At 40.0% G+C, this 26,613-nt stretch overlaps 1 protein-coding gene across 2 annotated transcripts in view; it reads right to left on the minus strand.

Annotated features, from left to right (window-relative positions):
• The window catches only part of PCNX2 (pecanex 2), a 163,710-nt gene that overhangs the window by 133,616 nt on the left and 3,481 nt on the right, over positions 1–26,613 (minus strand). Inside the window, exons 2-8 of one of the 2 annotated variants that reach the window (XM_054061754.1) lie at positions 23,135–23,340; positions 21,074–21,191; positions 18,659–18,695; positions 16,494–17,783; positions 7,106–7,253; positions 6,792–6,937; positions 5,389–5,482 (exon numbers count right to left, since the gene is read on the minus strand). In XM_054061754.1, coding sequence (XP_053917729.1) covers positions 5,389–5,482; positions 6,792–6,937; positions 7,106–7,253; positions 16,494–17,783; positions 18,659–18,695; positions 21,074–21,191; positions 23,135–23,340 — 2,039 coding nt within the window. Of the gene's footprint in view, positions 1–5,388; positions 5,483–6,791; positions 6,938–7,105; positions 7,254–16,493; positions 17,784–18,658; positions 18,696–20,352; positions 20,382–21,073; positions 21,192–23,134; positions 23,341–26,613 lie in introns of those variants that run through there. The other variant, XM_054061755.1, reaches the window with a different exon arrangement.

Genomic DNA, 26,613 nt, shown 5'->3' on the forward strand with positions numbered 1-26,613 from the left:
AATCATGCAAAGAATATGTGATTGCTTTTAAATTTTTATATTGGCATTGATGCCTTATGGCCCTATTAGACCCTCTATTTGGGACAGATCATGAAAATCATGCAAAAATGACTAATGCTGTTACTACAATTACTGTAAGGCTCTACATTTTCAATGATATTTATGAGCCACTTTACATGTGAATGCCTAAATAACTCAACAGTTCACATTTATCTTTTGGGCTACTTATCAAAACTCATAAGTACCAGTACTTATCTTGTACTTATTACAAGAGACAGTCAAGGTAATTAAAGAAATTCCTAGGAAAGGTCTGCTTTCTGTCACAGAGTGGCAGACAGGTATGTGAGTGACACCTCCTTATCTGTAAGACATTTATTAGCTCAAACCTGTTTCTCCACACCCCAGAAAACAGTTATATACCTATACTGATGCTTTAACTTGTACATTCTTTCACCTCAAATTTTTAAGAACGTGTTAATGATTGTGGGGTTTACTTTGTAGCGCAAATCTAATTGGAAGAGTTTTAACTTGACATTGTAACTGTTACATACAGGTAGGATTTACACCTAGTGGCCATTTGGTGAAAAGTCAAACTAACCATGCAAAAAGGCATTTCATGCTTATACCAGGTGGCCTTTATTACATAAATGTGAGCTTTCTCATCTTTATCTGCCCTGCCAGCTGCCAAGCACATAGTCAAAACACACAGCATAGAAACATTAAGGATTCACTGTAATAGAGACAATGGCGGGTAAAGAAGTTAATGCAATGGGGCAGAAGAACGGTTGCCAGAATGAGAAAGCTATTTTCAATTTTTCACTCCAAAACAGACTCAAATGATCTTTCTGTAACTAGTTTCTAATGTAATGAATGAGCTAAGAGTACAGTTTATACTCCGTCTTGTCAAAGTCTGTCACCAAGCAATTTATGACCAGAGGTGAAGTTGGCAAGGTAATGGAAGCATCAAATTTAGAGGCAATTAGCTCAGCAGGGAACCCATTCCACAGGGACTGCTGGCAAGATAACAGACAGAAGCGAGGTCAGGGTAATTACATGAAAAATAATTGGGGAACTGATTAGCTACCTGCCAATGTCTAAATAACTTACCAAACTCAGTAACAAGAATCATCTGCCAAAGTAAGGGTTAAGATGGAAAAGAAATTATCTTTCTGGTGATTGTTACAACATAAAGAGCTCATTTAAATTTAACTTGGCTAATATCAGTTTTTAATTATTTTGAAAGCTGGACTGCTGGACCAGAGAGAGACAATTTGGTGAGACACAAATATGGAGACAAATTGAAAGAATTTTAATTCTCAATAGCCTTTGGCAGAGTTAAGGGATAATTTTAGAAACTACAAACAATAAAACAGAAAAAAAGGAGAAAAATTAGAATCTTGTGGACTACAACATCAAGTTAACGTTGATAAACTGGAGAATACTCCAAAGGTCATCCCACAACAATGCAGAGCCAAAAAGAGTTGATAACCACTAGTATTTTAAGCCAGTCAATTCCCTCAAACAATACTGTTTCCTATGTTAAGGAGCCTCTTAAGGAAGAGAACACTAACTCCTTCCAATTCGGACATCTGCTTTCTCTGTCATGCTGTAATCCATACCCATGCCACAGCACCGCTCCTGTGACAGAATGGCATTGGTAAGACTTTGCATGATTTGTGAGAAATGGATTTCAGAACCTATGCCAAGAAAATAAGATAAAATGTTTTCAGGCCACATAAATACTACTTTAATTTCAATTCCTAATAATCTGTTGTTAAATGCCAGACCGTTTAAGATTTTACTACTGGAGCAGACAATAGTAGGACTCAACAGATAGAAATAGCAAGTCATAATTTGAATTTAAGATCATTAAACATCAGTTAGTCTGCCTCAAGGCTTTCTTTAATGGTTTCTTTTGAATAATATTTAAATACTGTCTCCAGTTTTGCATAACTTAGTTAAAATTTATTCACCTATGGCCAATTCATAAGGCAATTACACTATTCTTGAGAAATCAGCCGGTGTTCATAACCTCCCCAGACAAAATTCCTTCCCCCTTCACAAGCTGCACTGTTACCAGAAGTGTCACAGCACCAAGCACGCCCAGGTCTCTGATCTGCTCCTTCTCACAACACCACCCTCAAAGGCAGAGGCCTCTTGCCATCACGTGGCCTGGGCCAATTCTCCTTCTCATAGAGGAGCACATCATGACACAGTCCATGCGCATCCACATACTTACTCCACTGGCTCAACCCAGTTTGACATTTTCCATTTAGTAGAAACTTAGTCTTAATATTATAAAGCAAGTATGACTGGTGAAAAGTATTTTAAGAGCTTATATACATCTACTGCAGTCATATCTATTGTTCTCCTCGAGCTTATTCTAGATTCTGAAATCTGGGCTCCAGAGATCACAACCCTATCCCTCCTATTCAAGGGTATGACACCTCATAAGCCTAGGCAGTCATTTTCTCTTGCATCCTTTGAACTTATAAAATCTAATTTGGATAGGTCATTAATAGATTCAGACACCAAGGCTACAGCTGTTGTTTCTGCATCATTGCAAGTACCCATGAACAAGTGCTGTCAGAATCATTGTGTCTTCTCCTTAGTTAACTTTCTGATGGGCTGGGAGATAAGCCAAATACATCTCAGAGGTGCTTTCCACATCTCTCTTCTAATGTCCTTTCATAACAGCAGCATCTCCTGTTAGTATGGACTAGTCACACAATGAACATCTCCATCAGAGGAGGATCTGCCCTCAAGGGAATAATATCTGTTCAAGAGCTCTCAGCAGACAGAGATACAGAATCGATTGTAACTGAAGCAATCATTGATTATGCATTGTGCTTTATTTTACTGTATTTACATTTTTCTTCAGCAATAAAAAGATCATAAGTTAATAACTGTGATTATTTAGCTTATATTTAACCATGGATAAGAAACTAACCTGACATAAAAGTGACGAGCATGCACGCAGCTGGGGATAGGGCAAATCGGGGAGGAAAGATGTCTCATTCCTGAACTGTCATTAATGGCTTTTCTCTCTCTCTTTTTTTTTTTTTTTTTTAAGGCTGTAAATGCTCCATATTGTCTAAATACAAAATTATTTCATGATGAACACCTGAAGAAGTGTTTCTTTCCTTCCTCTGCTATCCTTCAATCTACACATAGCTGGTAGGAGCTGCCCATTGAACAAATAGTTCTCACCAATCTCTCTGGCCTAACCATATTACAATACGCCCTTGCGAAAACCAACTTGGGCACACTTGGACTTCCTTGTACTCTTTCCTTGTTTTTCATGTGAACTTCTGCTTTGTATTTTCCTCCACACTGCTTCATTCTTGGAAAAGCTCTTGTGTTCTGCCTTCTCATTGACTCTCACACAGAAATAGTCCTGGCAACCCTCTCATCTTTGCTGCCTTCTTCCATTCCACAGTCTAAGCTCCCACTGTACTCTGAGATTTCCAGCAAAGGTATTGATCTTTAGAAATTAAATACATGCAAATGGCTGTAGAGAATATTTGAACTTGCTTTTGTTAACAACATTTAAGACACTCCTTAAAATTAATTTACATCCCTAGAGGTCTACAAACCACAAACTAAAACCCAGCTTTTAACATAGTACAGGAAAATTGAGATGTCCGTCATGGTTTAATCCCAGTCAGCAAGTAACCACCATACAGCTGCTCGTTCACTCTCCTCCAGCAGGATGGGAGGGAAGAGAATTGGAAAGGTAAAAGTGAGAAAACTTGTGTGCTGAGATAAGAACAGTTTTATAATTGAAATATAATAATAGCAATAGAATTTGTAATGAAAACGAAAACAACAGAGAGAGAAATAAAACCCAAGAATGACAAGTGGTGCAAAGGCAAACAATTGCTCGCAACCAACTGATCAATACTCAGCCAGTCCCTGAGCAGCAGATCCCCCACGAGCTCTGCCTCTGTTTGTTCTTTGGGTTTTTTTTCCTGAGCACAGATCATACAGTATGGATTATTTGTTTGGTCAGTTGTCCTAGCTGTGTCGCCTCCCAACTTCTTGTGTACCCCCAACCTGCTCACTGTATAAGGCAGTATAAGGAGCAGAAAAGGCCTTGTATCTGGGTAAGCACTGCTCAACAATAACTAAAACATCCCCGTATTATCAACACTCTTTCCAGCACAAATCCAAAACATAGCTCCATAGTAGCTGCTATGAAGAACATCTCTATTCCAGCCAAAACCAGCACAAGGTCACACAAGCATCTGGCAAAGACAGATTCAGAAGGACTTCTGATATGAGAAGGAGGATTTTTATTTTCCTAGAAAAAAACAGATTAACTTATAAATGTCAGGGGACACAAGACTATTTCTGAATTTAGGTCAGGTTCAGCTCATTGTTATACGGTGAAGGAGGAGGAGAATAGTCTGAGCAAGGTGAAACGGAAAGAGTTGCAAGAGTTAAATAGCCCCAAAGTAAAAGCTTTGATTTTAGGTCGAAACTGAACTCTGTTTGGGCTGGTTTGGTTTTGGTTGAGTTTTTTTTGTTTTGTTTTGGAGTTTTGTTGGTTTGGTTTTGGGTTTTTTTTTTTATTTTGCTAGAGAAAGACAAAATATTTCTATTGTGGATGTACTCAAATTATTTAAAAAATAAAAAAACCTTCATTCACTAAATATTAAAAGCATTATTCTCATGTCTCTTGTAATGGCATTCTATCTAAAATGCTAAATAATGTTCTTAACATGTTCCCAAGCTTTTCAGAAGTCTACACTGATTCTGCCCCTCTACTGTGCTCTGGTGAAACCACACTTGGACTGCATCCAGCCCTGGAGCCCCCAGCACAGGAAAGATATGGGCCTGTTGGAGTGGGTCCAGAGGAGGGCCACAATAATTGTTAAAGGCCTGAAACACCTCCCCTGTGAAGAGAAGCGGAGAGAGTTGGGGTTGTTCACCTTGGAGAAGACTCTGATGAGACTTAAAAGAGCTTATAAGAAAGATGGGAAAAACTTTTTTGCAAGGCCTGTTGTAATAGGATAAGTGGTAATGGTTTTAAACTAAAAGAAGAGAACCTTAGTCTAGATATCAGGAAGAAATTTTTCACACTGAAGGTGATGGAACACTGGAACAGGTTGCCCAGAGAGGTGGTAGGTATCCCATTCCTGGAAACATTCAAGGTCAGGTTGGATGGAGCTCTGAGCAATCTGATCTAGTAGAACATGTTCCTGCTCACTGCAGGGGTGTTAGACTACAGGACCTGTAAAGGTCCCTTCTAACCCAAACCATTCTATGATTCTACGATTTATTTTCCAGTGCTCCTCTTCAAATGCACCTTTTAAAGCTACAATCAGTTCCATAGCTTCTAGTAACGAAAAGTTTTAACAATTCTAAAAATAAAGGCTTACTTACTGAGCATTTGAAATACAATCACAATTTGATAGCTGATGTCGGAAATTTCCTTCCTTCTGACAGCCGGCCTTTACATAACAGGATCTAATTTCCCCTTCAGAAAATACAGAGGAAAAAATCAGTTTGGTGATATGATCACTTGTTTTACACACAGTGTTTATAAAAAATACATTTTAGATCAGGCACATTTATAAATGTAGCTTTGAGTACTAGGCTTATTTTAGTGCTTAAGCACTACGCTTATTTTAGACCTCAGAAAGCAAACTAACATTTGAAAACCTGAAAACCTGAGACAAATCAAAACAGCAATTACAGTAAAAATTTGATCCCCTTTTTCAGCATAAACTATGAAAATCCATGAGAATTAAAAAAGACAACCTAAATCAAAGCAGGTTCCAAAGAGACAGACACGCTAGAGGCTTATGTGCTCCACAAACATTTAAAGGTATGTAAACACTAAACCCATCTATCAATATAACTTCACTGTAAAATGTGAAATTATCAATTATTTTCTTTCAGTTCACAATGGTGAGATCAGCAAATTCAAAACAATCAGAAATTCTGCTAAAAGTCTAGTCACTGCTACTCCCACACCCCCTTTCCATTCTCGAGTGTAAAGTGAAGGGTTGCTGATCATTGACCCAGAGACTGTGCCATCTGCCTTCTCAGCCCCACAGCATACCAGGGGCTGCAAGGAGGGCCAGAAGGAATTGGCAGAAGAGCAACACATCTCCAGCATCACAAACCCAGCTACCATAAGTGCTCATTCCACACAGGTTTTGAAAACAGCAGCTTTAAAGGAAACATGGCTTTGTGGGACAACTGCCATTCAGAGCTGTGGGCCAGTACCTAACAAGGCATTATACGGAGTTCAAACAAACCACCACCCAGTATATAACAGGAGTAGCTGCAGAGCAGCAGTATACGGGCAAGACTAAGTTACTCATTAATTCTCTTGAAAGGGGTACCAGACCACAACTCTCAACAAGAGCAACCACCATGTTATAAGAGAGAATTCAGCATGGGCCAGCTGAAGGGCAAAACAATAAAAAGGAGGAACATTTTGCCTAGCCGGACCAGCGTAAAACTCTTCACCAGGCAGAAAGCACCAGGCATTCTGCAAAGACGGAAGTAGTCTTCTAGCCTAGTCAGCATTTTTTGAGGGTGACGTTTGGAAGATAAACTTTAAGCACTGTGTAAGCCTCAGGTCTGTGAAGGTCACTGTTGGATCTTGACAACTCTAGTTATTACTGATGTGACTTTAAACTACTAAGCCCTCTCCTTTCTTGCACATAGAAACACATGCAATTGGTAACAGACAAGGGAAATATCCTTCCAGGGCATCTACAGTTTCTTTAGAAATTTCCTCACACATTGTAATTATTGCAGCTACAGAAACTTACCATTTTCATCTATGAACACGTGCATTGCATCCACAGATAGCTCATCTTGCACAGACGCCTCAGGTCCACTTATTACTTGCAAGACAGAACTATCTTGCTGAGAAGTTACCCGGTAGATTATCTGCCTTTGCCTGTTGCCCTGGTAACTTGACACAAAAATGTTTCAAAACTACTATGAGGAACTTTTTTCTTGTTCTCAATAAAACAAAAAGAAAGAGAGGTTAATTAAAAGTTTATGTCATTTCTAGTTAGTGAAACAAAACAGCTTACATCATATCTTTGAAGTACAAAATTGTAAAGTAAACTGGCCTTACAGTGCTGCAAATTTGGCAGACTCTGGTAGCACCGGACTAGTACTAGCACGATCTTGGCTTTGTACATCTGATCTTTCCTGTTTAGGAAGTTGCTCACAGTGCTTTTCTGTTCCCACCATTTCTTCTTTTCTCTCCATCGTCTGGCTATCTGGAAAACAGGGCAGTGAAGTGGAGCCACTTTCCACGGATGACTTTCAAGAGCTTCATTCATTAACTACCGAACAAGAGCATCTAAAAGAGAAAAGCTAAAACACTGTAGCGATTACTAATTTTATGGAAAACATTAAAATTACTTCAAACAATACAATTACAGAAATCTGGATGAGAAGGTACTCTGACTTGAGGAGGCTGCATGAATGGGTTGTTTCAAGAACAGGCTGTGTGAAGCCAAGGACAAATGAGAGAGAATTTCTGCCTTGCTTCTCCTATTGTTTCAGAGAGAAGTAATGGGTCCCTAACCTAGAATGGTAAGAGGCTGATTCCCCGGGGGCTGCAATTTGTTCCAAATCTATGTATACTTGCAGCAGAAAAGCAGATGCATTAGCCCGTTCCCCTTTTACAAAAGAGAAAGCAGCACCATCAAAGAAAACAAAAGCAGTCGCTGCCTAAGTCCTTCCCACTTGCCACACTCCTGATGCAAGACAAGGGACAAAATGGCTAAACAATTCCACAGCAGACTTTCCTATGCTTGGAAAACACAGAACTACAGATTTTAAAATATACATGATAGACTTGCCTAGTTTCTACTCCTTCAAATAGCAATTATATTTATATTACCTTTCTACACATGTATATCATTAACTTATATACGCGTACAACTTTCACATGACAGTCTCTTTCAGTTAACATTCATGTCAAATAGTGAAACGTTCTGCAACTGTGCTTTGACTGTAAACTAAAAAAACTATCTGTTAGGATTTCGAAGTGCAATCCAGACAGTGACTTCATCACTGCCACTGTGCAGTTGCAATTAAATGCTTTAAATGGGAAGAAAAAAAAAAAAAGAAGTGTTTGTTGTGATTGTTGGAAATACTGCAGCAAATCCTGCAGCTTCTTGGACTAAGCAAGGTGTATTGAAACTTACTTACACAGACTTCTTGCAATACCTGCTGTTTAAGCACCTTAGAAATCTAATCATCAAGAAAAAAAACATGGCAATTGCCCCCACATTCTACATTTCCTGCCAATATAATTACCATCCTAACCCACAAGAGTCACCAGTCAAGAAACAATGGTGTCAGAGCTAAGATGGTCTAAGGATAAAACAGATCCAACACTTGCAGAGAGACATAACATCTTCTATTAGGCCAACTGATACGATTGGAAAAAGCAGACAAGCTTTTGAAAATGCAGACCTTTCAGATCATCTGTCTTGTTTTCCTCCAGCCATATCAGCTGACCTAATAACACATCACTTCTACAAACAAACCTACCTCCAGGAGTTAAGATATCTCTACGCCAGTTTCAATTCACAGGACACACCCCTCTAATGTCCTAAAGCCTCAGACACTTGCAAATAACCACTTTTCACTGCAGACACTGCACACTTAAGTTTTGGTGGAGGGGGGAACCCAGAAGCATAAGAATAACTTTAATTGTACCATCCCATCTTGTCTCAGCAGGTCTCAGCCCTTAATGTGAAGCACAAGAAACAACACCAAAACTGAAGACTATGACTGGGGCCCCAGACACTCACCAGCCCAGGTACCAGAAGCAAGAGGGAATGGGCAAGAGATAAAGACACCAGCTTACTCTTGCTTGTAATACCAGTGTTCCTTCAGCCTCCACAAGGTAAAACAACAGGATCTCACTACAACACTGACAATGTTGCCAGAGTTCTGCTCTCTTTCCGTAGCACTCAACAACCAAGGATCCTGACTTCTTGTGCAATATGCCTAAGTTTGGTTTAGGGAAATCTTTTATATCTGTGCATGGAGACAAAATTAAATAGGTCTTCCTGACAGACTTCCTTTATTTAGAAAAAAAAAAAAGTTGTGGGGGAGGGGAGGGGTAGCAGACAACACTCTTCTTTTTTATGTAACTATTTAAACTCCATTTTAAGCAGAAACTGTGCCTTACTTAACTGTGGCATTACTGAAGTATACCCTTAAAAAAATGGAACTGTACCTGAGGGAGGTGACAAAGCTATAGACCCCCAATTGAAATCACCTTCCTAAAGGCTTATGCTGTTCAAGCTGTAAGAATAAATGATAGAGATCAGAAACTGTGAGTTTAATAATCTAATTGGTCCTATATTGCCCAAAAATGGCTGTAGGGCTGGAATAATTAGAAAGATTTTTAAATTTGATTATCTAGTGGTTTCAGAAAATGCCTTACTCCCTTCCATTCCAAACCACAATCCTTGCAGACTTCTTTTCCCTGCAGTAGTAGAGTCATAATAATAAAAATGTAAACAGTTCTGTTCCTTACAGGCTTTATATGCCAATCAGACAACACCACAGTAATGAGCACTTCCAGCACTGCAAAGTTGGGCTATGATGGGTTTGTGACTTGTTTTCATGATTATTACTTATTTTCTTCAGTGTGACTTATACCTTCAGTATTTAAACAGAGATAGAGGTGTCTAGACTAGGAGTGTTCTGCCACGGTATGTAATTGGCTCTACGTCATCAAACGCTCCTTGCATAGAAACTGTGCTAGCAAGCTCAAGTTACTAGGAAAAACCCTTTCAAGGGTAATAGCAACATGGCAGTATACCTGCACCTTCCCCTGTGGCCTCCCACCAGAACCATTTATCCTAAGCCTCTGCTCCACACGTCTCTGGTGTACACGTGGCTGGGCTTGCAGAAGCCCCAAGCCCAGACCCAGGCTTTGCAAGTAACTTCATAATTTATCTGGAAATTATACACCACATGACTCATATATGTGAGGTGTAGCTATCAAGATTCACGGCAAAGTCAGTCTTGGGGAAGGGTGGTTCACAAGAGTTCTCCACAAATCGCCAAGTTTCAGTCTGTACAACATATTTGTATTTCAGTCGAGCTCAAGATACATTCCTTAGTTATCCTAGTGAAATCCTTACCAAGATAAATACTTCACATACTTCCCATATAGGAATAAGATACTTCCTGCAAACATTTTTAAGTTCTACCTGCACTAGAGAGTTGTAACAGCATAGCAACAGTATTTAAGAATAAAGCATACCAATGCTGACAAATAAGCTCCCAATGTAAATGTAGTTACACTATAAAAAGTTTCCTCTGACATGTAACTTATTCATTTGTGGAACAGATGTTAGGTATCTCAAATCATCTTCGTAGACAAGCCTTTGGTCCACATTGGGTGGATGTGAAAATAATTTTAAAGTAGAAATGGAGCAGCTTTTGTACATATAGTAAACACCAGACACTGACAGTTGGTTATCTCAACATTAAAGTTGCCTTATTGTTAGGTAATTAGAATGAAATTTTATTGCTCTGTAACTTTTCTCAAAATATTTTTACTGTTTTGAGACTCTCCAGAGTCTCCCAGATGTCTTTCCCTGTCTTTTACTTGCATATCCCTAGCCCAATCTCCCTAACTCTGTTAACTATAAGTTAAAATGTCACTGTTGTCATCATTTCAAATGCCATCTGGTTTGAAATCTGGTCAAGCAGAATTAAGCTAATTAAACATGAGTCTTTTCTGGACATTAACTGCTCTGCTGCAGAATCCGCTTCTTTCCATAACACTTTGCTCCAAAATAGAAAGTTTTACTTGAAAATTTATTTCTTGCCCACTTAGGCACAGATATAAGTAATTTCAAATCACTCTATGCTCTTGTTAGTACCTGGCACAAAATAGAAGCTCTATGAGTTATGAACTGTCCCATTCATATCTCTGGAGAACATATTTTTTAAGGATCTGACAGAGCATTTTAATTGACATTCCCTGAATTTTCTTCACTAACTGCATTAACAGAGACATCTAATTTATGTACTTTATTGTCAACCCAAATTTTCCTATTATGCCACAAGTACATTAAAATAAAAATCTGGCATCAAAACTGACCACCCACCAAACACGAGCACCCAGGGATCCTGATACAGTCCAGGTATAAAAGTTCAATGTGGGCACTGAAGAAGCAGAAGGAATTCTCCATGAATTAGGATTACCACATTGCTCCTGAAGTGATACTATAACAGTTACAGGACAGGGAGACTTAAGCACAGAAATTACTTGCTCAAAACCATCTCCTAGGCCAGCAGCAGTGCTCAGAATAACATCAAGTTTTTGGAGGTCTCAGGTTAACAGTCTAATCACTATACCTAACAGTTATGTCAGAATACAGACCTCTGAAATAACCTCATAGTTCCTTTACAGGCATGATCCTTGTCATCAAATATCTGTTCAATTTAAAGACTGAAATTTTTAAATTTCAATCCATCAAGTCTTACACATTGAGCAACAGGTTTAAAGAAATAAATTCTACGTTCTGTTTCCTCCCCATCCAAAGAGGGGCATCAAATGCCACATGGTCCCTCTCTTACACTTGGCATGGGAATCAGGGATGGCACACATCTGCTCCAAGAGAAGAGCTAGCACCTAGGCAAGGCTCTGTGCTCTAGGTGCTACCTGCCTGTCAGCAAACTCCCCTGCTGTCACCTCCCAACACGCCTGTTATTTGGGCTGCTGACTCAAGGCACAAGATCCTTCTTCTCCATGATTATATGCCACCCGATAGCCCTCTTTCTCACATGCAGGGAGAAAAAAAATGGAGGAGTTTAAAAATATCCACTGGAGTGAGTATATTTCAGCTTTTTATAGGAAAAGGGTAATTGCTTTGGATCCAGAACTCACTTGAGGTTGTGGTTTGTGCACTGCCCTTTTCTATAAAGAGCCTGCAAAACATCTAATTCAGGCCACGCAGTCCTGCTTTAGGTTCTCAAACGCCAGTCCCCACCACTCCCATGGCAGGCTTTACTCCCTGGGTGATAACATTGCCTGTCCTTGATGACAAGCCAGTTGTGCCAGAGGAGACACACACGAGTTTTTGCCTTGCAGAAGTCTGATGCATACCTGTTCTTACTCAGCTTCAGCCAGGTCAGGAGGACTCAAAGCAGCCAATAAAATCAGCCTTCCTTATGCTGCTCAAATACTGAAGAAAATTTGCAGTTACCCTTCAACAGGCTTTCATTATGTGGGAGGCACAAGTTTGATTTAAAACCAAAAGAACATTGAGCTGAAAGTCTATTTTAGCAACAATGTCAATGGTACTTTCTCACAACCTAGAAGAGGTGGGGTGGCAACAGAACAGCTCTTAAGATAGCTTTTTTTATGTCCTGTATTTTAACACATTAAATCTGGCATCTTTGGTAGAGTAAAGCAAGGCTTCAATTTTCTTGTAGTGCATTTTACTGAGCTGTCTACCGGCAAAGGCTTAAGTGTTCAGGATGATCTCCATTCTGTTTCCACAGAACTCACAGGTTCTGTCAGGAAGCACCAGTAACAAAGACCTATCCATGACACCGGCTTACTTGTAAGACTGTTCTGACAAGCACATTTCCCCACCTTCTCCAAATTAAGCAAAAAATCAGCCTTCTTACACACAGCTCTGAATATCCAGGTTTCCAGGAATTCATCAAGTTTCTCACATAGCCTAGCAAACACCTTTCGGGGTGCATTTTATGCTCATTTGGACTAGGTATCTATTATTACCTTTTGCCAATTAGGCGGTTTGCAAGGTTAAAAGAACAAAAAAACCAAACATAACCAACCTCCTCCCTCAAAACAACTGGCTGACTTGCTCTGTATTCCACACACATAAACATTTGATTTTTTTTGAACAACCACTTTAATGTGGGAATAATGTTTACTCAGATCTGTTCTAGGATGCTGTTTTCTTAAAGCATATTTTTAATTGCAAGGCCATAAACAAATTCGAGGCTTACTCATTCCTAAAATCCAGTCTTACTTTGGGGAATCTCCCAGTAATGACAGTGATTTATTTTAGCAAACAACATGCACTGACTAGGCTAGAAAACAAAGCCTACTTGCTCTCAAAAATAACTGCCTTTGAACTACCTCTCCCTAGCTTAAAGAGTTCAGATTGAATCTCCTTTTTCCCACAGAGCTGGTCCGAGGTGAAGGAGACACCTGGCAGCGACAGGAACCACAGCTGCCAGCCCTGCTTCCACAGGGCACCCCTCTCCTTCCTCAGGGTGGCGCTTGCTGGGTCCCTACCAGAAACAAGCGGGACCACTTTGCCATACGTGTATATGGCTCAGCTTCACCATTCCACAAATTTACAGACTTCAGAAAACAAGAAAGAAACAAACTCAGTCCAGGTCGCTTTAAGCAACAACTTGGTTTAGAAGAAAATTGTTTGCCAGATTGAAAGCCTAATAATTACACACAGATTAATAAAGTTTTGGGGTTGAGGTTTCTTTGTCACTGTGGAATCTAAGAGTGTGATTTATTCTGATCACTCATTGCTTACCTCTATGCAGGCAATCTTCCTCATATCTGAGGGCACTTGTCTGAAAGCCCATCATAGATTAGCTGCACTCTTTTTTTTTTTTTTAATTTAAACTTACCTCTGAAATTTTTATCATCTCTCTTTTCCAACTAAATCATATCACATAGAAGCAAAATTATGGTGTAAATACACCTTTTGATGGTTGAGGAGTAGGAAAGACTGCAATCTGCTTGCTGTGACCCTCATTTTGTTGTGTGATGCTGTGCTGGGAGGTGTCCATGTAGCCAACCCCCTGCACCGCTAGTACCGGGGGGGCTCTCTGGGCTCAACAAGGCATCAGCTGCGAAGGTGCGGGAGAAAAGCGGGACTTGCTCAGCACAAGTCTTGGGAAACCAGAGAGTATGGACTAGAGCCAGATGAGCAGGCTGACAAACTCGACAGAGCAGAGCAGAAACCGCTCTGCAGAACAAACTCAGAAGGCAGGAGAGATGAGCAAGATAGACCAGAAGAGAGGTACCAGGACTAGGAGGAGCAAAATTTGACTGGGGAATAGAAAGAAGGGTAAGTTCAGAAGAAGTGAATGCAAGCTGTGGGGAGTCAACAGCTTCAGGCGGGCTGAAGAGAGTGGGAAAGGCTAGAACAGCAACAGTGTGGACCGCTAGGAAGAACAGAGGGAAAGACAAGGTGAGAAGCAGTATTAAGAGGAAGGCAAATACACAGATCATATAGGAGAGATGTAGATCGGCTAAACAGAGAAGGGATGAGCACAGAAGAGAAGGCATAGAATTAGAAATGTAAAGTGGAAGTTAAAATCACAAGTGAAAGATGGAACGAGATGTGGCTGGAGTGTAATTGACAGGGCAAGATAAGAGGAAAGCAAGTTAGGAAAGGCAGAGTGAAAGGAAAACAGAATCTACAAGTAGATGATGCATTGAGAAAATAAAACTACTTATTTTTTTAAAAAAAATGAAAACATGGATTTCACATTTGCTTTTAAAAAAAGCTGAGAAAGTTTGAAATCAGCTGTACATTTTTCACACAGTAGAAGGTTCTTGCAGGAATGAGCTGGACTCCTTAGAGCCTGCCTATCGACAGGGATATAATTGTAAACAAAGGAGCACCAAACTGTTCTGCTGAGAACCAGTAAATTTCTTACCATCCATACAAAATAGGTATTGAGATCACATTCTCTTAGGTTATCCTAGAACAGCTTATTATAGAATCTAAGGTAAACCAAACATTTTGGGAGAAGGGGAAGACACAGGTTGTCTTATTTTACTTTGGCCCAGGTCTTCTAAGACGATTGCACTGATCACTTGGCAATTATTCCAAGACTGCATCTGACTTCACTGCACTGTAACTCTCATTCTCACAAAACAATCCTGCTAGTTTTGCCTACAGAGGTGCTAAAAACACTACAAACAATATTCTTCATAACATAAAGGGTCACAGAGTTCGGTGTCAACAATGAGAGTGCTACTTAAAACCAGCTATGTAAGAGCTATAAATTGGATTGCATATATGTTTTAAAATAAGCTGATTGAGATTTTTTGTTTGTTTGTTTTAAATAAAAAACCTTACTTGAATGGGAAGTCAATATTTTTCATTAAAATACTGGGGGCTTTCACTGAAAACAGTGACCAAACTTTCCTCCTTAAAAGCAAAATTCTTTAGTTTTCACAGAATCACACAGAATCACAGAATCACCAGGTTGGAAAGGACCCACTGGATCATTGAGTCCAACCATTCCTAACACTCCCTAAACCATGTCCCTAAGCACTTCATCAACCCGTTCCTTAAACATCTCCAGGTAAGGCGCCTCAACCACCTCCCTGGGCAGCCTGTTCCAGTGCCCAATGACTCTTTCTGTGAAGAATTTTTTTCTGATATCCAACCTGAACCTCCCCTGGCAGAGCTTCAGGCCATTCCCCCTTGTCCTGTCCCCTGTCACTTGGGAGAAGAGGCCAGCTCCCTCCTCTCCACAACCTCCTTTCAGGTAGTTGTAGAGAGTAATAAGGTCTCCCCTCAGCCTCCTCTTCTCCAGGCTAAACAACCCCAGCTCTCTCAGCTACTCCTCGTAAGACTTGTTCTCCAGCCCCTTCACCAGCTTCGTTGCTCTTCTCTAGACACGCTCCAGAGCCTCAACATCCTTCTTGTGGTAAGGGGTCCAGATCTGAACACAGTATAAGAGGTGCGGTCTCACCAGTGCCGAGTACAGAGGGAGAATAACCTCCCTGGACCTGCTGGTGACCCCATTTCTGATACAAGCCAAGATGCCGTTGGCCTTCTTGGCCACCTGGGCACACTGCTGGCTCATGTTCAGTCGAATGTCAACCAGCACCCCCAGGTCCTTCTCTTCCGTGCAGCTCTCCAGCCACACTTCCCCCAGTCTGTAGCAACTAAAAACCAAAACTCATCTATTGAGAATAAATACATAATTTTTCATTTTTCAAAAAAAATATTAACCAAAACACAACTGTGCAGGAAGTTTAGGAATGGGTTTGCACACACTCAGGGGTTAGCTACAAGTTAGCTACAATCACCAGTGACAATTCCAGCTTTCTAGATACTTACAGGCACACACAGACAACTCTTCAATGGGCACCTGGTAAGATGGGCAAGGACAGGTGTAATGGTATAGCTATACATATTTTTGTAAGATATTTCTGCTATTCCAACAATCCAGGCCTGCCACATGCAGGCCATTCTAGTACAGAATACTGGATACACAGGTTAACATCAGGTTTTCCAAAGGAAGATGTTTAAGAGAATATAAATATTCAAAGAACAGCAGCTGACACTTTCACTAAATGACCTCGTCCCACCACACCCAGCCCTTCCCTGTCCCTATCAGCAAAACCAGTTCTCCTCTGGGAATTTGCCCTTCTGCAGATCTCAGGCTTAGCTGCTATGAATAATGTAACTAGTCACAACTTCTTTTCCAAAGGAGTTGTAAGCCATGCTTCATACCTCCAACAAGTCCATTTTCCTTTGTCGTCTCCATTTTCACAATGGATTGATTAGATGCCTTCATCTTTGAGGTATTAATGGATTCCAGGAGGGAGACAAACTCTAGAAAGTTAGACTCATTGGGTACCTGTCCTTCTTTAGCTTCTAGATCCGATTTAGAAGTCGGTAAGGTCTTTTCTTTGTCAGACACCTCCATGAAATTCTTACTTAAAAGCACATCTGTCCCGCTGTCTACGCTTAGTACCCGCATGTGCCTCTTTTCATGAGCAGTTCTACAGGACTGTGTGTCTAGGTTCTGCAGATCTTCCTTAGAAGCTAAATCCACAGCCTGGACATTTTCAGAAGCATTCTCCTGATTTGGATCTGAACAAGTGTTAGTTTCTAAAGGAGTATTTGCCAGGTTGCTGAGCTCCTTTACGGCATCACCCGATTCATAGCCAGAGCATTGGTTAGACGACAGCTCTGCCCTTAACATGTCTGGAGTCCTTTCACCTTCACTAACTTCTGGGCAAGCCTTACCTTTACTGTCATCAGACAAGTCAAAAGTGATAACAGGGATTCTGAGCTGTTCATTAATCTGCTGACTTGGCCAACCTGATGTAACTATACCAGACTCAAGGGCTGAGCTCGTTCTCTCAGTTCCCAGAGCCTTTAGTTGGACAGATTCTGCTAGATCACTGAGGGTAGTGTTTGCCGTAGTACTCATTGTGATGACAATTTTAATGGGCTCACGTAGCTGGTCTCCGGGAAGAGAATTGTCCACAACTGCAACAGCAGTCTCACTGTCTGAACAGTCAAGGTCCTCGTAAGTATTACTGGCATTGCAAGAACTTTCCATGTGCTCAGGCTCTTTGGTTGCAATGTCATTGCACTGTGGGAAGTTACTGCTAAAGCCTGTCTGTGGTGATCCATCTTGTAATTTCTCCCTTTTGTAACTTTTAGGATTACTCAAACGGTCCGAAATAACTGAATTTTCACTGTCCCATGGCTCTGAGGAAACTCCAGTCTTTAAAATATCACCTTGTGATGAAGAAATATTGGAGAAGTTTTTAGCTACATCTCTGTCCACAAGAATATCTTGGGACCAATGCTGTCCATATGGCTGTGTGTTCCCTCCTTTTTCATTTATTCCATTACCAGAAAGTGTTTCCATAGCAGCTGGTTTTGTCACTATTGCTGATGTGGTGGTACCTGAAGCACAGGCTGTAGAAACAGGTAATATATCTGCTTTGATACAGGGTGAGGTAGATGAAACTGGTGGTGCAGCCTGGTCTTCTAACACCATAACACCTAATAAAAAAAATCATATGGGAGTTAGGTCTCACAAACATGAACACTGTGCATTACTGAAGTATGATTTTTAGCCAGCAAAACATGATCCACAGAAGAACAAAGGAAGCACAGATGACATAGCCAACTAAAATACTTCCTAAGCATGGATCTTTTTCGTTAGTTATATGAGAAATACTATAAAAGCAACCTGGAATCCTTCCATGTCAAGACAACTGTAGCAGCAAGTCTACTTAATTTACATAATCAAAATAGCTCAAGAAATACCTAATTTCAAAACTAATATGCTTTACAGAATTATCCCCACTTAGGGAAAGATGAAAGAAAGAACAAGCCAGTGCAGTACAAGTTTGTTACATCACTTTCTGTACATTTGTATATTACTCAAATGGTGCCACAGGATATGAGAATCAACCTTAACAAAAAGGAGATAAAATGAAATATATTGAGACATCTAAAGCACTGGAACTGTAGGCAAAGCAAGGTGTGCTGGAGTATACATTATTGAGCTGAAGGTCAACAATTGCAACAAGTCTACAGTCAGAAGATGTTTAAGGGGCTTAAGATGCGGTCTAAGCACTGGCTTCCCAGTTAATGCTTTTGAGAAGTGCAGAGCCTCCCAAGAATGTGGTGTACAAATGGGGAGCGCTACTTGCATTCTCACCAACAGGCCGCATCCCAAACAGCTTAGCTGACAGCTGAGAAAGCTTAGTCTGTTCAAATTCCCCTGAGATTTTGTTTTTGAGAGCTTTTCCGTTCAGCTCATGACATGAGGCACAAGGACTGCTATGCAGTCCTCTGTGGCATACATTTTTTTTTGTGGCAAGCAATGATTAAGCAAAGATTTAAAGGGATTTATAAAGCCTTTAAGATACCTCTGAGATCCTCAATTGTTTCCCGTGTTGACAGCTCCTAAAACCAAAAATGAACACACAGAAATAGCACAGGCATTTATTAAACTCTGTTGGAAAAAATATCTATCAATGCAATAGCTTTCTAATTAAAGATCAATTACAGCATTGGTAAGTTGCTTAACATTACTGAAATTTGGCCATGTACCTTGTACAAAATGCAGGGAGTGAGTGAGATGGTTATAGAACAGTCATGCTCCAAATTGCCTCATTGCATTTGTGTGTGATGTTTGGCAAGGGAAAAAAAAATGTTTTTTTTTAAAAAAAAGAAGCTCTTGCAGTGCTTACACCAGTTGTGGGGTTTTATTTAATCATTATGAACAAAATGTGTTTATCTGTTCCACTTCTACAGCATTATGCATTTCCAAAGTACAAAATTCGAAAGTCTGGTCTCCAGTAATTGATAACAATTTCTCAGTGGAAAACTAGAGGACAGAGCCATTAAACTATCGTAGAATCATCTAGATTGTAAAGATACTTTGGAGGTCATTTAGTCCAAATCTCCTCCGCCATACATACACACTCAATGCAGGTACAATTAGAGCATCTTGCTCAGGGCCATCTCCAGCAGAGCTTTGAATATCTCCAAAGATGAAGATTTCACAAACCCTTCAGACAACCTCTTCCAGTATTTGACCACCCTCTTGAGGAGGGTGGAGTGGGAAATAATCAAAAAAAAAAAAAAAACCACAAAAGAACTTTAAATCTAATTGCTCTAATTGTAGTTTCCCGTGGCTGCAAGTTGCAGACACCGTTTCTCATCCCATCAATGGGCACCTTCAAGAAGAGTGCTTAATCTTCTCTATAGCTTTCTATAGGAACCATAGAATGGTTTGGGTTGGAAGGGACCTTAAAGATCATCTAGTTCCAAATCCCCCTTGCCATAGGCAGGGACATCTCCCACTAGATCAGGCTGCCCAAGGCCCCATCCAACCTGGACTTGAACACCTCCAGGGATGGAGTATCCACAGCTTTCCCGGGGCAACCTGTTCCAACCTAGGAAGCTAGAGACAGCATTAAGCTCTTCTTCTAGTCTTAGAAAAGATGTTAGCTTTGCAAAGGCTAAAACACCTCACCTGCCTGTCTCATCAGCAGGTCAATGTCAGTGGGAACTCACTAGGGAGCTCAAAACTAAACACAATACTCCAGAGGAATACTTCAAGAGGCTTAATTCAACAGCCTAAGTGCATAACTAGAAAAAAAAAATTATTGGGAAAAATTAATGTGGTATTCTTCTGGCTGAGAGGCACCAAAACCAAGAGGAAGATTTATAATCTCCTAAAATTTCATGGTGTCATCCTGGCAGCAAGAATGGGAGACTAGGTTCGACAAGACCCAACCTACATATTTCGAAATGGGAGACTTGGACAAGATCCAAAGAAATAGGTTGGCAGAATGGACAAATACCAGAATTCTGGGGACTAGGACAGAAACAAAATAAAATATTTTCAAGGTAAAAATATTTTACCTCATTAAAGAAAACTATTAATGTCTGTGAACCATACAGATGCTACAAAAAGGTAAAAACACTCCAGGAAATAGTTCTGTTTCAAAACAGGATTTGAATAGTTTGCAGTAAATAGGGACATGGGGTGGGGTTGGAGGGATATGAAGACAAAATGAAGTATCAAATAGCTACTTATTCAGAGATCACTAACCATCCTCTGCACTGACTGATGCAGCAGTCCTGTAGAAAAAATAGCATGGGATCACATAATTAAAGATTTTATCACAGTATACATGGGGAGTAGCTTAAGACTACACAGATGGCATGCATTCTGTTTCTTAAATTTTGGATACTTAACTCTTCAGCCTTCTCATAGGTGTTTCCTATTTTTTATTAGATAACCTCTACACACATCCCCTTCATTTTTCATATACTATTGATATAGAAAGTGTGGCCAGTGCACATACATGTATTTTTAACCTCCTGTAGACATCTTCTAGATTTAAATGTTTTTTATGCTTTGTTTAAATATTCAAAGAGATGTGTTCAGTTCATTTTATAAACGTAAGCCTAATTACACAAAACCAAATTATTAATGCTCCAGGAGCAGATCCCTTCTCAGCCAATGACAGCAACCCCTCCCTTCTCTCAAAGTAGTCATGAAAACTAGCTGCTCTTGGAAACACTTAAAAAGGCCATTTGGGATCTACAGTGCACACAGACCTCTCCCAAGATGTGCAGAATCATGTATACCAGCTTTAGGACAAGACTGACAGGCAGCAAGGGATACTTAGTAGATCCATAGAACAACCCTTCTTTCTCAGGGCAGGGCCTGCAATTCAAGTCATCAGTACGTGGCAGTGCAAAACTCTGTGTGGTAAGCTGTGAACCGCATGAAGTGAAGGCACTACTACAGAAAATCACATACTAACCATCACTTCAGGTGAGTTCTGTGAGTGCAAAGCCTCTACCCTTGAACTGTCGTGAATTGTTTGGGTAGAGTCATTTTGGTTGGTCTCACCAATGACATCATTATCTTCCGTGTTATTGCTGAAAAGGAAAGAAATGAAAGATAAAGCAATGCTTCTTACCACAAAGGATCACAGTGAGTTTTGGGAACAAGATGAGGAATAACAACAGAACAGATGAAGTAGAACAGCACAAGTGACAATATGTATTTTCAGACAAGGCTTACTAAAGAGAAGTAATACATGTTCTCTTTCTTGGGTGAAATACAACAAAAATTCAGTTGGAAATAATAAAAAAAAATCAACCCTACAGTGAAGCATCAAAAAGTGTGGGTTTGAGCTTTTTTGCTTCGTGAGACTGCTATTTTCCCCAACACACTTCTTTTTAAAACACTACAACTGTATATAAGCCATAAAATTATTTACCTGGGGGACTCAGTCACCTTTCCACAGTTTTTTTTGTAGTTAGCTGGCTTCAAAAAGTTGTTCAACCAACTGGCCAAATATCAGGGCCTGTTTATAAACTTCTGTCCTCCATATAATCAAAACACTAAGTCCTCTATTTTCTGATCAAGTACTAAGTAAAGGACTGTTGTGCCTAGGACATCCTAGGAGAAATAGTTATGTGATTTAACATGCAGATTTTAAGTGATTCTATCTTTTCTTCTTAGCCAAAATAAAGGCAGGATAATGGAAGTTTGCATTCATTAGACAGTGAATAGGAAAACACTTCTATTTAAATAACAGAAATTCCAAGCTCAAACAACTGGTAAGCCTCTTAAATCACTGTATCAGACAACTGTAAATAGAAAACAGCTTTGTGGGCTGGCAAGAACTAAAGAATAATAAAGCCTGAAAGACATCATCAAATCTAAAATAAAAACCTTGTATGGTTAGTGACACACATTAGAGGCACTTCTCAGAAGAGTCTCGATGCAGGCAGACCTTGACACTCCCAGCAATGTCACTGCATGGACATATATGCATGTACAAAGACACAGAATAGTAGTAGCATGGAGGTACACAAACAATTGTGATACTACTTAGCTTGCACAGAGCAAGAAGTAGCAACAGCGAATGCACCAAAATAAAACAAAGAGTAAGTTCTTTTGTAGAGAGCTCTCTGTTGAAGCTTAACTGGTAGTTGTGATGAACTTAATTGGTTTAACCGTTGTTTGGACATTCCTATGCTGCTGTCACTAGTGGATATGCCTTTTTTCAGCATTTTTCACATCTGTCATATTGCTTGGGAACACTGGAAGCCGCTTGCCAGCTTCATTTGTTTGCATGACTCAAGCTTGACAACAAGAGAAGTCTCCATTTATTCCAAAAAGTTTACAGTGGAATATTCTACACATATACACATCTGGAAAATTCTCAGTACTAGTCTTTAGCCCAACACTATTTTTACCTTTAATGCCATCTCAACTTGGAAGCTGCCCTATTGACTTTGTTTATTTGCAGCTAAAATATAGAATTTGGTTCCTCAGCAGAGAGGCTGCAATACCTACCAAATACCCTACAGAAATAAAAGCAGTTCTAGCTTTCCTCATGAACAGGACCACAGAAGAATCATAGGCAGTCACAACGTAGAAGCCTAGGCCTGGTCAGAAAGGGAAGTTACTATAAGTGTGCAAAGGCAATATGAGCTCAGGCTTTTAAGCCACGACATTAAAGCATTTTCTTTGCCAAGAGGTGTGTGTCACTTCCTTTCCTCTTCCAAGCAGGCAAGAGGAAAGGTCCAGAAGGGACCATCCCAGAAAGGACCTTTTCTACTGCCATCTCCTGCCTTCTCAGCGCCCAGCTGCCGACCCACCCTCTGAATCAGGTGCAGCTCTGCCCGCTTCACCACAACCATGCTGCAGCCACTGAAAACAAAAGCACTAAGCAGATTTTAAAGTGCCATTCCTCATGCAACTGTAAGGAGTTTTCTTACAGTCAACAGGTGGGTTTGATATGCAGGACTACGGTGCAAACTCACCTAGTTCTACAGAACGTACCAGCAATGTGCAATGAAAACCTTACCTATAATTTGAGGGCTGAACTGTGTTTCCTTTTGGGACTTCTGTATCTTTACACTGCCTTCCATTTTTTCTTGGGATCTTTTGTTGAATTGCTTCACCTTTATCAAACATAAGGTGCAGGCGGTAACTGATCACCTTTATTACTGTGAAGAACACTGTCACCGAGCTGCAGTACACAAAAACTGTGACTGAATTTGCTGGAAAAGCCTACAGAAGGAAATAATAAAGACATAATCATAACAGTTTATCTTGAGAAGATGCTACTAAAAATTTTAAAGTAATTTCCACACTCTCTATTCCTTCTTGTCTGTTTTCTGTACCTCTGCTGAGTTTTGTAACAAGATGCACAAGAGTTTCATCTTCATACAGTATACTTGAGTTCTGCTCACAACAAAGGTCTAAGGATGTGTTCAAATTTCAAACTATTTTACAAGATTTATTATTCTTTTGATTAGCTGTAGATAATATTTATTTATTAACAAAATGAGTAAAACCTCACAATCTACAAACATTGTAGAACCTCTTAAGATACCCCATTCCCAGGACAATGCAGCTGCAGCCATTCCTAAATTAGGAACTTATAAAAATACAGTAAAGCGCCGTAGTTCAGTCTCCTTTTTCTAACATTTCACAACATGTTTCCAGGTATCTTTGTCACTGAAGAATTTTAAATAATTAATCAAAACTAGTCAAAACAAATGAATAAAATGTATTTGGAGAGGCAGCCTCCTTGAATTCTTTTCCTAAGGTTTGTAATAGTTAATTTGCAGCTGCCTGCGATCTGTGTTTTCTAATCTGTGATGAGCACTATATTTCTTCATCACTAAAATTAATTACAATTCAACCGTGGCCTGTAAAGTTCTTTCACAGACACGACATACTAACAATGCTTTCATATGTAAACACTACCTAAGAGTAAAGGACAAGTCATAGCAACGGACACTTGTCATTACAATTGAAGGGCCAAAGCCTTTATCGGGATAGTCATAGAACACTTTCATGTATTGTTGTCACACAGCTGCAGTCTCTCGTTGAGTTTAGCATATTCTCAGATATTTAAACAAAGCATTACTATATCACTGCACAATTTGTAGCAGAGGACAGAAAAAGGACTTTCTAAAAGCCTACTGAAGTTAGCTTTTAAGAACAGTCTTTACTTTGGAACCTAAATCTACCATTTTAAGCATCAGCGTTTCAGGTCAAGGAGCATCTGGATGTAGAAGATTAGAAGTCTTTTCAGATTCATAAATAAACCACGTTGACCACATGGGCTAAGAAGGGAAAGGAACACTTACTTACTTCATCTCTAAAACAAGTCACTGCATTCATCTTGATGTTGAAATGAATATGTTGAATCACTTCTGTGTTATTACAAGCCTACTGCAACTTTTGACTTAGTAAGATTACACACCTTTAAGACGTACATGTGAAAATTTTCAGGCAAATCCTTCCTTATGACTATTCTGACTCTTATAAAAAGAAACTACTGCACAAAAGTGGAGAAGTACTAGTAGCATGCACATCCTACTAATAATCCCTAATGAGAAAGACATTAATCTCTACAAGTTGAGGCTTAGTCTGTTAAAAGTACTTTGTGGTACTTTGCATATACCGAAACTAAGCATACCCTTCAAGTTAGTTAGTGAATCCGGGACAGAAAGAGGATACCTTTGCAAAGCCATGGTCTCAGAGTACAAGGTTTGCGTTTTATAACTAACATATTTGCAAAATACTGGTTTAACATTGGTTGGTTTCACAAATAATGATAGCCAAGTATCTGTAATAATTTGTTTCAAAACAGAGATTCATTCACCTTCTGTGAAATCTCTTCAACTATACATTAAAAAGCACAGGCCAATAGCTTATCATTAAGTAACAGCTCAGAATGAGCCACTAGAAAAAAGTACTCTATAGGTGATGTTCATAAACCTTAATAAATATTATACGAATAACGTCAAGAGGAGGCAACAAAAACAGACTTCCAGCAATGCAGTCTATGGGTACACAGAGCACCCTACAAAAAAGAATTAAAGGAAGCTCCTGGATTTCTAAGTGAAAAAGAAGGCAAGATATCGCAAATACTGAGTGCTGCACATCCTCATTCCTGTCTTGTGACCAGACCTACTGGAGATGTGCCCCGAGCCTGCCTGTGGTCTCCCTGCCCATCTGACAAAGACATAGAGTGCTTCCCCACATACATGCCATGCATGGCCCCAGTCCCAGGCCTGCCTACGCATAATAAAGCCAGTGCATCCTTAATATTCTGGATCTTGCAGCAAGCTAAGTAGTACAAGGTGGCAGCTTACTCCCTGCCCACATGAGGAATAAGGGGAAAGATGAAGCTGAGAATTTCTGAATCGATTTTCTGACTCAGGCTTCTTGCATAAGGGTACAAGTGTCATATGACTGCAGCTGGTGTCCCCAGGTACAAATAGGTGAAAGCTATCAAATCTGCTTGACCCAAGGAGGACTTAAGTTATTAACGAATTATATGATAGATTAACTTTTGGTGCACAGTTATAATTAGCCAGGTTTCTTAGGGAAACAAGGTTCTATAATCACACCATGTGTCTGTGCATTCACCATCCCTTTCCATCCCCTCTGCTGAATAACTTTTTAATTCTTTGACTACTTTCAACTAACTTGGAGAGAGTACACCCTGCTGGGACAAGGTCAGAGCAGCACACCTCCTGCGTTAACAAGAGGAACCCACACATCTCTCTAGCCTTTTGAATGCCGCCTCAATGACAGGAAAAGCTTCAATTGAAACGACAACTTATTAGAAGCTACAGAAAAACCCATCCACAAATACAAATTCATTAGAAAGCAGGCTTCATGACATCCCACAGTTTCCGTGGAAGCTGTAGCTCTAGCTTTCTTTGCTTTCGCCCAATTAAGAAGTCTACCATAACATACTTTTTGTTTTCCAGTATGTTCTACCCTGCACCAGAACAGCATGGGGTCACAAGCTCACTGGTTCCAAATGTTGCCTGACTTACTACTGTGAACACAGCAAAGCTGACCAGCCCATACAGGGAAGGCCTTTGCTTGGGCCTTCCACCCACGCAGAGATTGCTCTTAGAGGAATGGTCAAATTCTTCTCAATGTCTACTAGCGTTATGTGGCACAAAGGCAGAGGCGACTAAGGTATATAATCTGATATAAGAGTGCATAACCTTTGAACAAAATACCACACCTTGTAAATTGGACTGAATGATTACTGTTGATTAGATCTAGATGCATCCCAGCTGATGCTTGAGCACCTGAGGCATCTAGAGCAAGATGGTGCTGCACCTGAGCCTCATTGTCTTAGTGTGCTACATAACCGGATGAGGGAACGACCAAATAAATATGCAGTCAGACATCAGCCTTGCAGAGGTATGGGTGGGAGATATAACACTGAAGTCAAAGATAAATATTTTTACGTTCATTTAGCTGAATTAATAATTAAGATACATCCATCACACAGTATAAAACATG

Source organism: Cuculus canorus, chromosome 3, assembly GCF_017976375.1.
Source record: "Cuculus canorus isolate bCucCan1 chromosome 3, bCucCan1.pri, whole genome shotgun sequence".
Classification (NCBI taxonomy): Eukaryota; Metazoa; Chordata; class Aves; order Cuculiformes; family Cuculidae; genus Cuculus; species Cuculus canorus.